This window comes from Colletotrichum paranaense (genome assembly GCF_030867605.1).
Source record: "Colletotrichum paranaense strain IMI 384185 chromosome Unknown Scaffold_10.1, whole genome shotgun sequence".
Taxonomy (NCBI): Eukaryota; Fungi; Ascomycota; class Sordariomycetes; order Glomerellales; family Glomerellaceae; genus Colletotrichum; species Colletotrichum paranaense.
The window spans coordinates 1,560,132-1,577,578 of record NW_026848968.1 but is presented as its reverse complement, the minus strand read 5'-3'; the positions used below and the strand labels follow the sequence as shown (position 1 = coordinate 1,577,578).

General features: G+C 50.3%; 8 protein-coding genes across 8 annotated transcripts; 3 read left to right on the top strand and 5 right to left on the bottom strand.

The window, feature by feature from the left end:
• Window positions 1-440: 440 nt before the first annotated feature.
• CPAR01_12225 (uncharacterized protein) lies at window positions 441-908 on the bottom strand (the record flags this gene model as incomplete). Its single annotated transcript, XM_060496483.1, has 1 exon — window positions 441-908. The coding sequence occupies one exon, from the start codon at window positions 906-908 to the stop codon at window positions 441-443; it is 468 nt and encodes a 155-aa protein (XP_060345268.1).
• A 520-nt stretch (window positions 909-1,428) lies between these two features.
• Window positions 1,429-2,749, top strand: CPAR01_12224 (uncharacterized protein; the record flags this gene model as incomplete). The annotated part of the gene is made up of 4 exons (XM_060496482.1): window positions 1,429-1,539; window positions 1,774-1,801; window positions 1,862-2,028; window positions 2,525-2,749. 4 exons carry the CDS (start codon window positions 1,429-1,431, stop codon window positions 2,747-2,749), a joined length of 531 nt encoding a protein of 176 aa, XP_060345267.1.
• Window positions 2,750-5,192: 2,443 nt separating this feature from the next.
• Window positions 5,193-7,384, bottom strand: CPAR01_12223 (major facilitator superfamily transporter; the record flags this gene model as incomplete). Its single annotated transcript, XM_060496481.1, has 5 exons — window positions 5,193-5,797; window positions 5,898-6,344; window positions 6,398-6,487; window positions 6,534-6,774; window positions 6,845-7,384. The coding sequence occupies 5 exons, from the start codon at window positions 7,382-7,384 to the stop codon at window positions 5,193-5,195; spliced, it is 1,923 nt and encodes a 640-aa protein (XP_060345266.1).
• Window positions 7,385-7,491: 107 nt separating this feature from the next.
• CPAR01_12222 (uncharacterized protein) lies at window positions 7,492-7,851 on the bottom strand (the record flags this gene model as incomplete). The annotated part of the gene is made up of 2 exons (XM_060496480.1): window positions 7,492-7,641; window positions 7,708-7,851. The coding sequence occupies 2 exons, from the start codon at window positions 7,849-7,851 to the stop codon at window positions 7,492-7,494; spliced, it is 294 nt and encodes a 97-aa protein (XP_060345265.1).
• Window positions 7,852-8,606: 755 nt separating this feature from the next.
• Window positions 8,607-9,539, top strand: CPAR01_12221 (uncharacterized protein; the record flags this gene model as incomplete). The annotated part of the gene is made up of 3 exons (XM_060496479.1): window positions 8,607-9,306; window positions 9,363-9,439; window positions 9,492-9,539. 3 exons carry the CDS (start codon window positions 8,607-8,609, stop codon window positions 9,537-9,539), a joined length of 825 nt encoding a protein of 274 aa, XP_060345264.1.
• A 322-nt stretch (window positions 9,540-9,861) lies between these two features.
• Window positions 9,862-10,842, bottom strand: CPAR01_12220 (uncharacterized protein; the record flags this gene model as incomplete). The annotated part of the gene is made up of 1 exon (XM_060496478.1): window positions 9,862-10,842. The coding sequence occupies one exon, from the start codon at window positions 10,840-10,842 to the stop codon at window positions 9,862-9,864; it is 981 nt and encodes a 326-aa protein (XP_060345263.1).
• A 564-nt stretch (window positions 10,843-11,406) lies between these two features.
• Window positions 11,407-13,161, bottom strand: CPAR01_12219 (major facilitator superfamily transporter; the record flags this gene model as incomplete). Its single annotated transcript, XM_060496477.1, has 2 exons — window positions 11,407-11,620; window positions 11,681-13,161. The coding sequence occupies 2 exons, from the start codon at window positions 13,159-13,161 to the stop codon at window positions 11,407-11,409; spliced, it is 1,695 nt and encodes a 564-aa protein (XP_060345262.1).
• A 2,418-nt stretch (window positions 13,162-15,579) lies between these two features.
• Window positions 15,580-17,247, top strand: CPAR01_12218 (major facilitator superfamily transporter; the record flags this gene model as incomplete). The annotated part of the gene is made up of 5 exons (XM_060496476.1): window positions 15,580-15,870; window positions 15,937-15,951; window positions 16,024-16,425; window positions 16,488-16,674; window positions 16,727-17,247. The coding sequence occupies 5 exons, from the start codon at window positions 15,580-15,582 to the stop codon at window positions 17,245-17,247; spliced, it is 1,416 nt and encodes a 471-aa protein (XP_060345261.1).
• Between the last annotated feature and the right edge of the window lie 200 nt (window positions 17,248-17,447).

Sequence of the window (17,447 nt, the reverse complement as noted above, 5' to 3'; positions counted from 1 at the left end):
CACTGGGAAGAATGATCTCAACTCTCTTTGGAAGCTATGAAAGCGATCTGAGTCCCCAGAGTGTTGCAGATTTTCACGGGTTTATTCTACTGCTTTCATTGGAACTTGAACCCAAGCTATGGATGTTTCCTCTTTGTTGTATAAAAATAGAATCGTGGTTGCCAGCGAGAAATTACGCCTTATTTACCACACTCTGATAAAGACTCCTGCCGAATGAGTTCCTGGTGGGTTTAAGGGCGTAAGACTTAAGAGTTGCTTTACTAGAACTAGAAACATCATCACCCCTCTTTCAATGGGCTTTTGTCACGAGAAACGCCGAGGAATCAAATCGCTGAGCAGTTTATTTTCAAGCTCATCCATTAAGCTGCCTATCAACTGCCTATTTGGATATGTACTGTTTAGAACGGTGTGCGCTGCATACATCGCTGAAGAAATAGTGCCTACGAGGAAGGCTTGGTGTTCTGAGTGAACCTCCTCAGAGATGCGATCTGGCCGTGACAAAATCCCACAGCCTGTTGCTTGATGCTATCCTCATGCTGTTGCTCAACTCGTCTGGCCCCGGATACCCAGGTGACGATCGTCTCCTCAGGACCGGAAGGATGAAGCCGTACGGCTGCAAGGACTTCCATTGCCGGACTCGGGCTCGGCTCAAGCACTTCGTACTGCAGCTTGAAGGCGTTGTGGTCGCACACGACGATGCGCTCATCAAAGTAGGTCTCACCAAAGTAGACGCGGCGGACGGCGCCCTGGCCGTATCCTTCCAGGACTGCGGATCGGGTGCAGCCAGGGATCAGGATCCGCTCAGCTCCGATCGCTGAGAGAAACGGCCAAATTTCGTTGGCAGGAGCATTGATTGTTTCTGTAACTGAGGCCAGGACGATCCTCCCATCTAAGTCTTCGATTGACATCTTCAGTCTCAATACCCCGATATCAGTAGCCGTAACTAATGGCAGGGCATTTGTACAATAACTGAGCATATGCACATACCTAAAGTAGGAGGGTTCTTATCCTACTAGAGTAGAGTGTATTTTTCTTCGCAAATCAATGATTTGTGTCTACAGCTTACTTATTTATTCGCATCTTTCTCGCCGAAATGGTTCTGGATTAAATATGTTTCTTGGTTTCCTTGACGCAACGATATTCGACCGTCAAACGGACGAAAGATGGAAATTTGTAAGCTCTAGAAGCCCTGCGTGTGCGGAGTCTATACACGTTTCGGCCTCCTCAACGTACTCCGAAAGCGAAAGCGAGAATCCACGTCAAAATGGCTTCGCTCTGAAATCTCAGTCGAGAGGATCCGTGTTTTTCTTTGCAAAGAAGTCAGGAATCAGGTTTGGTATAGGTAGTTATCGGCATGGGCAAATTCTTGAACATCCTGCATGTAGTAGTGTTGTCGTCTAGATACCTTAGCCTTCGGCCACTGCCGTTATGAATGCAACGGACTGTGAGCACGGAGCGCGATGCAACAATCCCAAAGAGAACGCAAAGATAGTCTTTGAGAAGAGAAACGGTGCTATAATATTTGGGGCTTCCGGTATCGTAAGCCTCCCACGTTGCACATTCATTGGCTTTTTCTCCATGCTCAAAATTCTAGTCCAGCTGGGTTTTGATGCTCGAGTGTCTTAGCTACCTTACCCATCAACAGTCGCCTTCAGTCAATTCATAGGCATAAGAAAGAGGCCTATGGGCAGGAAAACGGCACGGTTAGAGGACGATCCGAGACTGAAGATACACACCGGACTCGATCTTACCGATGCTGACTTGACGCTACAGAGACCAAAGGCTATCCCAGAGGTTGATGGTGTTGCATTTATACTTTATTGGTGAGTACAACTTCATTTGCTTGATTAGCAAAGCACAGCGCACGCAAATGGATTGGCTAAGAGACTTCTTGCAGCGTACACGGGCCATGAAAGTGATCTAGAAAACCCAGTCAAGATCAACGCTGCGATCATCGACAACGGTCTGGCAGCCGTCAAGCATCTATGCCCGAACCTCGACATTGTTTCCCTACAGACAGGCGGAAAGGTGAGTGAAACTCTGGCTGCGAAAATCAAGTTTCACTAAAGGCTTCTTCCCTAGGGGTACGGAATTGTAGGATTCGGCTGGCCTCCCGCACGGTGGAAGGAAGACCTAGCCCGCCTGCCAGAACCGTACGCGTCTAAGATCTTCTAGTTCGCCCAGTGCGATGTGTAAGTCAGAGACGCCGCTAACAGTTGGTGGAAATGGGCCGAAGTCAGGCCGTCCTTTCTGGTGAACTTTTCGACAATAGTCGCGCCTCCTCAACTCCCTCATATCAGCCAAATCTGATAAGGCCTACTCTACAGCCTGGATTTGTCCCCCAGTCTAACGTCATAAACGTGGTACAGAGCTTGGGGCTGTATCACTCATTCTATCTTTCTACGTATGGTGACGGAGTGTCCTGTCCCTTTCCAGGAACCTAAGAGTCCTGGGCGGCACTGCACACCGATTCTTTTCAAGACCGGTAACCCGTTTCCATATTCACGTATCCTTGCACTCGTAGGAGACTCATGAGCGGCGATTCAATATCGAAGATGGCGATTCTGTCTCGTGGGAGATGAAGTGGCGATCTATTTGCAGCTATTTTGGCCTCAATGGAATTGGGCCACCAGCGCAGCTCACCAGCCAGACATTGGGCATCAACTGTCTCATTGCTCAGAAAGACAAGTGGCCAAACTGGGTCGTCACGAATGGTCTTGAACGGGGTGCCCTCGGAAACGTTGATTAGGATATACTGACTGTCATTTTAACCTCGCCGATTCCTATCGACTATGACCTGACGGCATCTCGAGACATTGGGTTCGCTGAGAGTCTAGAGCCGGGGAGAGGCTACATCCTAGCTTTTGATCGACTTGTAGAAGCAAAATTCTTGCCGCGTTACTGACAAATTGAAACTCAGCTCGACTGGCTGGCCTGGGTGCAGAGATTCTTTCAGCCTCAAGTATTGTCAAAAAGTCCAGGGAAGCGGATCCAGAGCCCTACGGTCTTCAAGTGAGCTCATCATAACGAGCGATTAGTAGACCGATATAGGCATAGATTAGTTTACATTGTTAAATATTTACACATCCTAGAGTTTCAAGACAGCCAATTCTGCGAAGCCGTGAGTTGGTGCTTGGTTCATGGCTGACCTATATGACACAAGAGAATGCGGAAGGGACTTGGTGATGGCAAGAGGGTTGCTGCACCCTGAATGTAAGACAGAACTCAGTGGGAAGCAAAAAGGTGATCCGCCTCAACAAGGGGATTGTAATCTACAACCAGCTTGATTGTGGCTAGGTTGGCGTTGAGGATTGACTTTCATAGAATCGAGCAGGTCTGAACAAGCCGTAACTTATAGCCTAGGTGAGTAAGATATAGATGGAGGAACTTAGCTTATGAGAAGGAGTCTTGAGAAGGTGTCGAATGCTCCTTGGTTGATCAAGGCTCGGATAGGTTGTGGTGCATTATGCTCCAATAAGCAATTTTCGCCTAGTTTCTAGACGGTTCAAGCCCCCTCAGCCCATGTGTCCTTCATTCCTATAAAGCGAATAGCCTACACTTAGTCGTGTAATCAAAAGCAATGATATGGCTTTCATTCGGCGATGACATCCGTGAGGATAGGGCGGCAGGGGGCTGCTTGTCGAAAACCCCTCCTCCGTCCGCCGTAACTTATCAGTCTCGAAACATTTTATATCCAGAATTGAAGAAATAAGAGCCTTAGTATGCTCTAACTCATGTCCCAGAGCCTTCTGGTTTCTAGAGCAGAATTATTTCACTTAACCTGACATCATTTTTTAGTGCCCCGCCACGTAGACTCAACTTCTAAACAAAGCCTCCAGTGAACGAGAGTCATTTGAGTCCTTTTCCAGGGAATCAGGCTTAACCGCTCTGCCTCGTATTCACACAAACGGGTGTAAATCGACATGAACGAGAAGAATGCTCGGCACTCTGTCCAACACAAAATCAGTAATTGCATGCGCTTAGGTGTTTCTTTTCGCACAAAGCAGCAGATTGTGATCAATCACAGTACGCTGGATTGTATACCATAGAGTAATTATCTTACCTTGCGTGTCAACGAGTTCAAGTTCCATACGCCAATCAGGGTTGTAAAGACCATGAATCGAACTTGAAGCTTGAAGCAGGGGTCCCCTAGATCAATAGGCTTGGGCCGAGGGCCCGCACCCACGGGATCCTGAATCAATTACCATGAACTATCAGAAGATGCTTTTGGATCGGCGGATATCAGCCAAATGTAACGTGTAGGTTCTGACTGACAATAAAGTCTCGGTCATCGTCGACCTGGCGATCACCAAGATAACTTTCTTTGGCCTTTGCTTGGCGCTAGTAAAGGAATGCAGATTTGCATCTTCACTTGCACCTGCCAAATTATGAGAGAGAGCACATTGCCATCCAATTCTCCATGTCAGATGGCCTGCAAGTCCTAGCCCGTTTCCCCAGTCCTTTGACGTGAGCTGTCTAATCCATCAAACTACCTTATGCATATACCAATGGGGCAAAGAGCCGAGAGCCCACGTGAAGACGGATTCTGGTACTCACTTGCCGATCATTGGCGCAATTCTTTGCTCCATCGGGAAAGCAATGCGGCGTCTTAGGCATGAAGTACGGACCACCGAGGCCAGGCGTTCGAGCACCATATTAGATTCCAACTGGGATGCACGCTGTACGCTTGAAGGTTTCAGCAGAAACACCAGACGACTTGTTACAGGAAGGACCGCCTCAGAGGAACTCTGTCTTCACAGGCAACCAGAGAGATCGAGACAAGTGACAGGCCATCCTAGTTAAATTGTTGATCATTGAGAGTGGCCGGTGGCAATTCATCAGGGCAAAATGACGATACCCAGTCCTGAGGCGGAACTTTCGCCCGATGAAGTAGCCGAATTGATGGAAAGGAAGACAGGCTTGTGAATCAGGGTGTTCGTAGGCCCGCCTCATCAAAATATGATGAGTCGCTCTGGCTTAAGTATTGATCGCTCAATGACTATTGTTTGTGTTTCTGAGGTCTACATGTACGCACCGTGACAGGTGGAGGCCGCTCTCTCAAATGCAGACGCTGACGAGAACCGTTCTGGCGCGGTTGATGGTTCGTGTATGTCTAGAACGCCTCGCTCAAAAATGCAAATCAACGTCCCTCGTGGTCATACCCCAATAATAATCGGTAAGAAGAATAGGCTTTAGGCTTTTTGCCGGTCTGGATGATCTTGTACACCAACCTTTGACCTCCTCTTCTCTCTCTGAGCCCGCCACTTGGGCCCCCAGAATTGATTGACAACCTGAATGGGAGACACAGCTATGACCGCCATGCCGAGGACAAGGAACGCGGTGCCAGGGCCAACGGCGTTGAGCATCTGCTCTGCGAATGCCACGCCGAGAGCTGCCAGCCCGCAGCGGACCACATTGTTGATGGCTGTGGCACTCGCGCCCTCACCGGGACAAAGATCCGAAATGATGGTCTGGTTCAGCGCAAAGATGGCGTTCGCCGATGCGGCAATAAGAAATTGCATTGTCAAGGGCAACGCAATCCATCCCGGTCGGGATACTGCATTGGGATACGCCAAAGAAAAACCGTAGCCGACGATAGAGGCAACGAATAGGAAGACTATCCACGGGAGGCGTCTCAGACGGGCCTGCTCCAAAGGGAAATCCGGCGCAATATCTTTGGGTGACAGTTCCTCGTCGTAAGGGATGTTGTGGGTTTCCTTGTATTTGGTCTCAACGGCTTTGTAGTCTCGAGTCAGAAGTTTGCCCGCAAACACGGAGCCGACAATGGTCCCAATTCCTACCCACACAGGTCAGTCACGTCCGGACAGTCCCGCTTCCATCGGAGTTCAAGCCATCCAATCAGTGTTTGATGTTCGGAAGGGGTAGTTTCTACTGACCATTGGGTATGAATGCTACACCAAGAAGGAGTTCGTTCAGTCCGAACCGCTCCTTGAACAGTGGAGTTGTGCTGGTCGTTACCATGTTCCAGATGGCATAGATCACACCACCCCAGACGAGGTTGATCACCAAGTCCTTCTCTTTGAAGAGCTTGAACGGCCTCAAAAAGGTCCAAATGGTAATCTTGCGATTCAAAGGTCCATCTGGATCCTCCATATACTTTGGCTCCTTCGTCACATATCTGTAAAGCGGCTTGTAGATGATGCCGTTCAGACGGAGGGATCCATTGCCAGCAATAGTTCTCAAAGTCTCTGGTAGGAATACCATGATAGTGATGAGAATCAGCGACGTGGCGATGAGCAAGAAAACAAACACGGATCGAAAGCCTAAGGAATTGGCGAGAGCACCTCCTAACAGCGGGCCGATCGCTGTGCTGAAATTTCGGACTACAAAGAATTAGATGCCGTTCAAGACCCCAGCAGAGAGTACCACGACTCACTCGCTTGATAGAAGCTGATGTATGCCCCCCTTTCGGCCGTCGGAGAGATATCCTGGATAACACCGTTGCCTGTCACACCAGACACGTTAGCTGCCAAGTTTGGAAACTGAAGAGACGGCTAAGTCGGAACACCTACCGATACTGACAGTTGAGGCACTTCCTGCAGCTTGGAGACCCCGGAAAATGAGTAATACCGCGTAGTTTGGCGAGAAGCTCAACGCGATATTGGCGCCAATGTAAACGCCCATGGAAGCGATGTAAGTTGGTCGCCGGCCGAGCGTGTCAGACATGGGGCCCCATAGCAGCGGTGTAACGGCTTGCATGATCAAGTAAGACGTGATTGTGAGTGACACTTGTGATGCGCTAACCTTCAGCTCCTGGATCGTACGTTAGCATCTGCCGGGCGCGTGAATTGCTTTGAAAGAATGACGGATAGTTTCCACTCACCTTGGATATTGCATCCAAGGAAGGGTTGTAAATGTTGGACGATAACCCGGAGAAGAGACCCGCAGAAGCAATAATAACTAGAATAAACCACTTGTGCCTCTTGGTGAAGACCGAAAACGGTTCATCATTACCATCATCGTTGTCGTCGTCTTGCTGACTCCCCATCTCATTGGAATCGTCGAAAGGATTCCGGTCTTGGCCTCCACGTCCCTCGTCATACTGATTGTACTGAGAGTCTTCAAACGACTTGGTCCGGAGCTCTCCAGTGCTGCTATCCTTCTGCCAGGTCCTCTTCCGGATGGGCGGCGGTCTCAGCGGCAGAATGTTACGGCCGCGCGGGGCTCCTAGTCGGATGCTGGTGCCGGCCCGAGATAACCGAGTGGGAAAGGCCTTTTCGTCATAGTATCGGTCCGGCATGTACTCGTAGTCATGAGCGAGAAAGTTGTACGCTGCAGCTGATGCAGCAGTCAGACTTCCGAGCAGTCCCCTCCTCACGTCCGGTCGCGGCGGCGGCTGCGGCTGTAGCCGATTGGGATCCATAGCTTAATTTGACTCTAAATCCCTTTTCTATTTCGTCGGTTCAAAAATGAGAGAAACCAAAGTATGGAAGACCAGATCTTGGCCCCGTGGACAGTTGCTACGCTCGGTTATCTCATGCATATAAAGAACAATACTGGCCAAGTCCACCGGCTGGTCTGGAAGTCCAATTCAGCTTTCACCGCCACGCTGTGACGCAGCCAGCTAGTATTCATCATCGTCCTGACGTCAATTAGAGATCGCGAAAACGGCTGAACGAGCTAAATCGAATTTCGATAATCAGCTCGAGAAAGAAACCTCCAAGTTGAAGAGAGGACCAGGTTTACCCTCGCGCGAAGTGGTCCAGGGATGCCTGCGACTCCTCGCACGGCCGCCCACCCCAAATGCACGAGAAGCGCAAGGAGGCATGGGAGGCTCAAGAGGTTACAGAAAATGGTTTCGCAAAACACTGAAGCTATTGGTCGTCCCATCTTCTAGACCACTTCTGCCTCCTTTGTGAAACAACGAGGCTGCTTCGACGCCGCGTCGCAGTCATCGCCAACAACGAGTCGACGCTTCGAAGTCTATCTATGGCTCTCCGACCCCCTCCACCCCCCTTCTCCTCTCAACACAAACAGTAGAGGAACTTTAAGGGCAGAGGAAACAAACCGGAGCAGAGAAAAAGAGAGGGTCGGGGAGCGCACGTTCACCTAATGGGCCAAAGCCGGCCCTTAATCGATCACCTTCTTTTCCTACTGTCTCCGGCAACCGTGTTAATGACACCCAATTCCCATCATTTCTACCCGTCAGTCGGAAACTTGACGCACACTTGCCCCTTTGGGACACATCTCAACCCCGTAGACCAGCGCGAAAAGGCCCGGGCCCGAGTGGTGGCGCCTCGGCCTCCAAAGTTTGACACGAGCCAGAAGTCAAATGATGGATGGAACTAGCAGAGACTGACAGAATGGACGAGCACATGGCCTGAATAAGAAGTGCATGGGTTCCACCTCGCTCGCTACCCTTGCCGCTGCCTTATCTAGTATCCCAGGACCCTTTCTCTCGGTTATTCGCAACCGGGCTAGCACGACAAGCGCATCTGTGATACGCTTGACAAGTGCTTCACGACCTGTCGGCTCACCTACCGAAGCAGAGATGTTTTAGACAGTGAATCGACGTACCGAGCAAATTAGAAGACCGACTAGCCACTCCAGCAACAACATTACTGGCGTGGAGGGTGAAGCAAGTGATGGATATGGGAAACCGTAACGTCGCCAAGCGCGACGAGGAAGAGGAGGAGGAGATTCAAGATGTTCGCCGACAAATGCAAGACGCCGAAGCAGCCAATGCTCAAGCTGTTGCCGCAGGAGCTGCAAAGCAAGCGGGCGCGCCCAACGCCAACGCGCTCCCTCTCGATCCGAATCAGCTTCTCTCAGTCCTAGGTCTCCTCAGCGGTCAACCTCAAGCCACGCCGGCGGCGCCTGGACAGCCTGTGGCTACAGGACTGCCTCCGAACAACAACGCCAACGTACCGACGGTCACCATCTTCGTAACGGTGACGCCCCCAGCTGCGACACAGACCGTGATGATCATGGTCCCGACAACAGTCACGGTGACAGCGACACCAGTAGCGCCTCCTCCAGTTAATCAGCCTCCTCCTCCACCGCCAGCTCCGCCAGTCCAGACATCACCGCCGCTGCCGCCAGCAGCACCGCCGATGAGCACTCCGCCGCCTCCTCCTCCGCCGGTCGTCGCGCCCCCACCACCTCCACCACCTCCTCCAGCCAGCGGGCTCACTATGCCTCTTGTTGGAGCTAGCTCGTTCCCGATGCCGCCTCCTGCGGCGTCCGTATCTGCGCCCATGTCTTCAGCTTCATCAACAGGAACTCCCAAGGGAGCCGGCGGTACTCCCACAGCTGTAGTATTGTTGGGTGTCTTCGGCGGTGTTGGTAAGTTAAGCTTGATGAAGCTCAACTGGTAAGTTATCCGCTAACAGAGAGCCTAGCTGGTGTGTCCCTCTTGGCAATGGGAGCATTCGTATATGGTTTGATGAGAAGAAGAAAGAATAAGTCTGAAGCAGAGGTAAGCATCTAATGGATTCCTAAATATCAGCTAGGCGCTGACGAGTTGTTAGACTGCGAGCGTCCAGAGTATGCAAATTGGAAGGCCAATGCCCTCCTGAGTCCTCCAACAGAACCAGTAAGGTGTGGCGTTGTAGACTTTTCCCAGATTATTGGCGGTGTCATCAAGGCAACTTCATGGTCTAGAGTTGATAGTAAAATTCGGACATACCCCAACACACCAGACGGCAAAAGTTCACGGTTACCTCAGGCGAGACAAAAGGCAGGTATCTGCTGGATTTCCGCTTTTCCCATTCCAGTTACTTCATGTAAGATCAGAAGCGTTGGAAATTTTGGAATACAATTATTGTCTATTTTTTAATATTATACACTCAAAAAATCCGCTGGGCGTAATCGTGATGAAAAGACACACTCACCGCATAATCATGCTGGTGGCTGAGGCAAGCCGTCCCATACCTCTTTCAACCATTCGGCGACTTTGGCGGCGATGATCTCGCTGTTCTTTTCCGTAGTGCAAAAAGCGTGAGGAAGTCCCGTATCGTCAATCTCAACCCTCGCCCAACCGTTCTCGATGTGCTTCTCTCTGGCTCTGATGAAGTGGTCCCTGAAATGGTCTCCAACCCAGTGATCCTTCTTCGCGAAGAAGAAGAAGAATCTAGGAGCAGCTCGCTTGCCGTTCCCCACATCGTCCTCTTCAACCTCCCAGAGTTCCTTATCCCACTTCTCCTCGGTAATCACTTTCATCTCATCTTTGCCCATGTGAATGGCTTGCCATACTCCGTCCCGGCTCTTCAAGAAACTGGTCGTGACATCTGCTGCTTTGGGACCCATGCCTAGGACATTGCCCACGAACCACCGGAGCGCGACCGCCGGCCAGAGGTTCAAAAACTTTTGTGCGATCACGTGTGCGGTATTGTTGAGGAATGGCGTCGTACGAATGAGTTCCATTTGCTTTCCGCTCGGCGATTTGGAAATATGTGTGACCGTTGGGAAGAGCAGCATGCCCGTGAGAAGCTTGAGATGGGGCGCGCGCGAGGGATCCTTTAGGTGCCGGTGGAAAATCTCAAGGGCAATGTAGCTACCGACAGAATGGCCCGCGATCACAACAAAGTCATATGGCTCGCCCTTCTTGCCCGGCGCATTGCGCGAAGAGTCTGTCCGCCGCAATGATGCCAAATGGTCAAAAACAAGCTCAATCTGATGTTCCACATCATACGGCGGGCTGTCTTTACTGAACGGCTCGTGGCTGTCATCTCTAAACCCAAACAGGTCGCGGCCGTGGACGTGAATGTGACCGTCGGCCCAGCCGATGCGGGCCTTGAGCGCATCGAAGAAGTCGGTGTAATAATCGACGAGCCCTGGGTTGCCGGGAATGAAGAAAAAGAGGCCGTGTCCCGTCGCCATTGTCTGTGTTCGCGTGTGTGTGAGAGTGTCTTTCTTTTTTTCTTGCGCTTTGGTGAAGCCGTCTTGCAACACAGCACGGCCCGCACAGATTCTGTCGGCTCTGTGCCGAGAGTTGACGTCTAAAGTCGAGAAGCCCGGCAACGAGAGGCGGAACTTTTGGAAAGGAGGTTGAAGGGCGGGAGATCCACCTCGGCAATGAATCGCGAAATTGGTGGGCAGTTTCCACGCGTTGCATTAGTGTCGGAGATAATGCGCCGTCGGCGTTTATCTCACTACGTGCTCGACGGTACGTACCTCGATTCTGGTGATGGCTTCATTTCGCCAAGCACTGGTGATGTGACGAATGCACACCCCGTACTTTGTAGAACATGATTCACTTGAGATTTATTCTTGTCCATGGCCGCCTGTATCCTACTTATAGTCGCCGGAACCTGAGGGATCGCACCAAACGTATTGAAGGCATGCTTCTCCCGCGTGTGCCTAGAGAGATGTGTACCTAACTATACCCACGCCGCACATCATGTCCGAACAGAAAGATCTTCTCTTCGAATTCGATCAGCCGCATCAGAACTTAAACCGGAAACTGGGATGCATCCATCCAAGTCTAAACTCATGCTCTTCTGCCGATTGGCCGTCCCTTTGACTCTCGTCTAGTCGAAAATCGCGCTGGCCTCGCGACCGTTTCTTGTTCTCCCGCTTCATGTACAGGGGCAAAACAATTCCTATCACCAATAACACAACCAGGCAGCCAAAGTTGATGAAGTGCCCTTTGAGATATCTGAGAAATGACAGAGTCAGTGAACGGACACGCGCAAGAGTATCTATGAGGGTAACCTACCTGGGCGCTTCATCTTTAATGTAGGTGAAGGAAGCGAGAAAGGCAGCCGAGTTTCCGATCGACAGTAAGAAACCCAAAGCAACGGCACGGACATAGTGCGGTGATGCATTGATACTCATCCATGTGAGCGCCAGAGGAGGTGTTGCGTTGACTGACATGGCGACGAAAAATGAGCCAGCGTACTGAACCTTGATATTCATGTAGAACGGTGCCGGACCGATGTGGGCCCCAACGATCATCAGGATGTACCCGAAAATGCCGGTCATACTGCACACATTCAAGGGCAGCGCAGTCTTTCCAGACCGACGACTCCAGAACGAGATGCCAATAGTGAAGATCAATGCCGCAAAGTTGGGGGGAGCTGTCATCAACGATGCCTGCAGCTTTTTGTATCCCATGGCAGATATAATCGTCGGGAAGAACATGGAAAAGCTGTAGATGGCCTGGATAGAGCAGAAGCTTCCGGCGGCCATCAGAATGGTGATGACATTGAGGATTGCCCCTGAAATAGTTTTCCATGTAAGAGGATCCTTCTTATTCTGGAGCCTCGATATACCACCCTGTCGATCATCTGATGCTAATTCTTGGTCGGAAAGGCGAGGATTGCCGAGATAGTGCCATTGATCTTGACACTGCATTCTCGCAACAGCCAGAGCCCTTTCAGTCGGCGAGAGAAATTTGGCGCCAGCAGGTGTGTGTGGCAAGATGAAAAGCAGCAGGAGGCCCAGCAAGACGGTCAAGGCCCCTTCAATGAAGAAAATCCAAGGCCACCCGTCATAGCCGCGGACCTTAATCTGTCCAAGTCCAGCAGCCATCAAGCCACCGAGAAACCCAGCAAGGGCGGTACTCGAGTAGAACAAGCCCACACGAAGAATGAGCTCATCGGCAGTGTAAAAGAAGCCAAGGTATATCAGAACACCACCAAGGAATGAGCTTTCGGTTAAGCCAAGGAAAGCGCGCGTAGTGCAGAGGCCGACGAAGTTGGTGATGAAACCGCTGAGAGTGGTAACTATCCCCCATGAGATGATCAAGAGCGGCAGCCATATGGCACCCCCGACACGGCGTACGGCTAGGTTTCCTGGGATGTTGAACAGTATGTTGAGGATGAAGAACATCGCCAGAGCTGCATTGAATTGGTTGCCAACCAGCTTGAGGTCTCGTTCGAGTCCATTGATACGAGCGAGAGCAATGTTGCTCTTGTCGAGGAAGAAGAGAAGATGTGCAAGGAACATAGAAGGTACCAGCCTGTGATCGAACTTGCGGACGAGGCTCGATCGGATCTTCTCTTTCTGCGCAGCGTTTCTTGGGGAGATGGAATCGGTATTAGTGTCGCTTGTTGTTTGTCCGATAGCATCACCGCACTTCTCCTCATAAGAACCGGTAGCATCAAGACCAGCTCCATCAATTTTGCCATCTCTGCTCAAGTCATGGTCTGCCGGCGAACATTTGCTGTCGTTTGAGATTCCAGGACCTTTCGCCATTTCAAAAGACAATTATTTACGTGAAGGGAGAAATTGATTGAGAGATGGTTCATAATTTGGGCTGTTTGCTAGTGACAAGTCTAGAAACTTGAGCTTGAGGGGTAACCTCCAACTCGAAACTGAAGAGATTCCACGGCCTTGATAATGAATGGGGATAATTGCTCCGAGGTTAGTGACACAACTCACCCGAGAGGAAAGACTAGTCAGGATGTGCCACTGGCGCTCCTTTTCACCAACATAGAATGGTCCTCAACAGTATTGGCATTTCGACACGGCCAATCAGGTCTGTTGGCCACAGCCGCGATTCTTCTCTCATTGTCTGGATACGACCTACCACATGGCCTTGTTACCTACTTGGCGCATCTAGGCATCAAGGATAAAGTAAGCGCCTTCACTTCTTGATCTGCTTGAACAAGGGAGTAACCGAAGCAAATTGATTGTTACGACAACAAACACGCAGGCACCCCTTTCTGCATCCCCCGTCAATCACGGTATCATATCTGCGATCTAGGCAACTTAAACACTATGGAACTGCGCGATAATGACACCAATAGAAATGACTTTCTCTCGCCACATTTCGCTCCTTTGTTGGTCAACATACGGGTCGACGCATGTCCGAGGCGATGCAGTGACCAAGAGCCAATATCTGTGCGACAATCTGGGAAGCCACAATCGGGTCACTGCCTTAGCTTGTGTAACACATCTATCTGTTTTTTTTTTGGTTGACTACCCCTGGTTTTCCTGAGATACACGGTACTCTCTAAATGATGTGCAAATGAAGTGATCATTGAATTTATGAGGAATTGTTGATGATTATACATCATCTTGTATGATAATCATACCAGATAGAGTAAGGCAAGAATATGACGCAGGCTGGACAAATCAATTCTGCTTGATTGACCTCTTTGTTTGTGGTACATCTTCATTCACCATCAAGTGTGGTTGGAATGAGTACCTCATGTTACAAAAATGCTTCCATGATTCACCGCCGTTTCGACAGGGCGTCCGAGACTTCACCTTTGTTGGTCCCACGGAGAAGAGATACCTTTACTTGGCACAGTTTCTGGTTGGTCGTTCTCGCAGAACCCCAGCACGAGAATCGATATTTCGAAAACAGCATCCAAGACTGTCTCTACTTCATGCAATCTTCTAGGCTTTTCTACAGTCCTTGATGGGCGCCGGGCACCCGTGCTGGCTTCATCGGAAGCGACACCAATTTTCGCCTTAAAATTGAGTTAGAAAACGTCACACGACAAACTAGTGATCCCGCAATCATGGCAGCTGTCTTGACATTTGAGATCATCCTTGTTCTCGAACAATTGCGAGAACAATTCCCAGAGACCAGAGATCGTGGCAACCTATTCCTATGCCCGTCCTGCAATGCGAAGCGCTCTGCATCAGCAAACTTGAATGCAACAAGGCTCGTAGATTGCCATCGTCACGCCAGGTAAGCCAGCAGCCGCTACGATTTACCGATATCCAGGGTGTTCATCAAGAGTCAAACTATTGCCTAGACCTTTCTTGATTGTCGTTGTTCATGATGGACACCATTTTCAACTCTAGATCTTGACGAAGTCTCTCATTCCGACAGAATCACTTTCCTATATTCCTTAATCTTCGAATTTTCTCTGTTGAAATGTAATCTTGAATATACTTCTTTTACTCGTTATTCTGCTCGGTAAATAGTTGACGAGATGAAGTCGATGCGAGATTCAAAGCAACCAGAATCGAGCGTGGTTTCGCTGGTTTCATTCTCCACGCGGTGAATCGAAACTCCTATCTTATCACCATCATCCTCGATCTCGTAGAGATCACTGTACTGTCATTACATAACAATGTTCCAGATCACTTACTACGTTTCTTACAGTCGTCATTGGCTCCGTGTTCTCGCTCAAACTTTCGGGGCCTTATGGGTCGGAATGGGAGCAGAGGCTTCGGTTTCGCAAAACGACGCCGCAACTTGGCTTCTCCAGTGACTCGGCCCAGTGGAGCAAGTCCGATCGCCTCTTGATCTTAGCTAAGACTGGGCCGAGTCAACTTTGAAATGGGTGTGTTTAACACCGTCAGCGAATCATCGGCAAGGAAAACCGCCTCCTCTCCTCGTCTGCGTGTGTTAGTCAGGAATGTTTCCGACCAATACTCCGCTAGCGCTGCGCGTCTGACTCCGAGAAAGGAACCTTGGAACCCTGGAACCCCAGATCCTCCGGATAATCATCGGCGGAAGCCCCCCCGCCCAGTTCTCGTTCAAGCGAAGTCACCAGACCACTCTCGACAACCCTTTTATTATCATGGAAGTTGTTCTTCTTTCCAACGAGTTCAATTAATGGTTCTCGTCCGGCGTTCTTTAAAAGCCAATCAGTTTGTACACAGAGTTTAGAGAATCAGGTTGCGCTGGTGACTGGCCAACACCCCTTCAAGATGTCGCAAACCGTCACCGAGGCGCGGTCCGAGGCGCAGCACCAGAAAACCTTCACTTCGGAACCCTATGAGCTCGGCAGACTGAGCTCCAGCGGTCGCGCACTTGGGACTGCCTCACCGAAGAAAGATGGACCCGAAGAACATCAATCGTTGGATGCGCTCGACGACACTCCTCCAACAAATGCTCATGGACCTATCGAACGATGGAATTCGCCAAGGGGTAACATGGGAAGACTAGGCTTTGCTTTCTTCTCGTTTGCCATTGCCGGTATGAACGACGCAGCAGTCGGTGTAAGTGGTCGTTGATATGCCGATAAGTTGTAGATAAGTAGTCACTAACATAACACCATCCTTCAGGCTTTGATTCCCTACGTACGTTAGCCTCCTATGCGTTCTAAATGTTAGAGGACTTGTAGTGGACTTGACATTCTAATTCTTTTCCAGCTTGAAACCTACTACGAACTCAGCTACACTATCGTCTCGTTGATCTTTCTGACTCCCTTCGCCGGTTACTCGGTCGCAGCATTCACCAACGCTAGGATTCATCAGAAGTTTGGTCAAAGAGGCGTGGCCATCATGGCCCCTCTCTGCCACATCATCACATACGTCGTCCTGGCTTTGCATCCTCCTTACCCAGCACTTATCGTGGCCAATATGATCAGCGGATTCGGCAATGGACTGACTGATGCGTGCTTTTGCGCCTGGGTTGGCGCCATGGACAAGGCAAACACAATTCAGGGGTTTCTGCACTCTTTCTATTCCGTTGGAGCTCTCGTGTCTCCACTGATCGCTACTTCGATGGTGGTTACTGCCAAGCTGCCTTGGTACAACTACTACTATGTAATGGTGGGTCGAGTGCCACTTGGCCGGCGCCGTTGGTAATAAATACATGTACTAACAACTCGTAGGTCGGTGCATCTGTCCTCGAACTGGTCGGCCTCACTGTCACCTTCTGGCAAAAGACCGGCGCTATGTATCGCGCGGAGCACGCGCACGAGAACGAGGGTAACGGGGGTGCGGGTACCAGAATCGCACTCAAATCCAAAGTTACCTGGCTTTGTTCCATCTTCTTCTTTGCGTACATGGGTGTCGAAGGTAGGACGTCATATCGGTATGGTGTTTGAAAGGTGCTAACTCGACTTCTTAGTTGGTCTCGGAGGCTGGATCGTAACATTCATGTTACGCGTTCGAAAGGCATCCGCCTATGCGTCTGGTATTTCTGCGACTGGATTCTGGGCAGGCCAGGCCCTGGGACGTGCTACCTTGGGCTTCGTGACAGAGCGTTATGGAGAAAGGCTTTGCATCAGCATTTACATCGCCATCTGCCTCGCCCTCCAGCTTCTCTTCTGGCTTGTTCCCCAGTTCATCGTTTCAGCCATTGCGGTAGCTTTCCTCGGGTTCTTCCTGGGGCCGATGTTCCCTGGAGCAGTCATGATGACAGCCAAGCTACTCCCGAAGCACATCCATGTCAGCGCTATTGGCTTTGCCATGGCTATTGGTGGTACTGGTGGAACGGTTTTTCCGTTCATCATTGGCGCGATTGCGACAAGTAAGGGTGTTGCTGTACTCCAGCCGATTGTCCTGTCGCTGATTGCAGTCGTGGCTATCGTGTGGCTTTGCTTCCCTCGCATCAAGAAGCGGGATGAGAACATTATGTCTGGTCTATAAAAAAGAGGTATGACAAGGCGCTGTCCTTGATTGTACGATTGTACAGTTGCCCACGTAATTTGTTGCCGAGCCATAGATGTGGGAAGATGAAAGATAGAGCTCATCGATCATTCCACCACAGACACACTGCAGTGGGAATCAATTTGGGAGAGAAGCTTCTGCTCAGTTTAAAGAGTAAACCGCACACTTATATACAATGC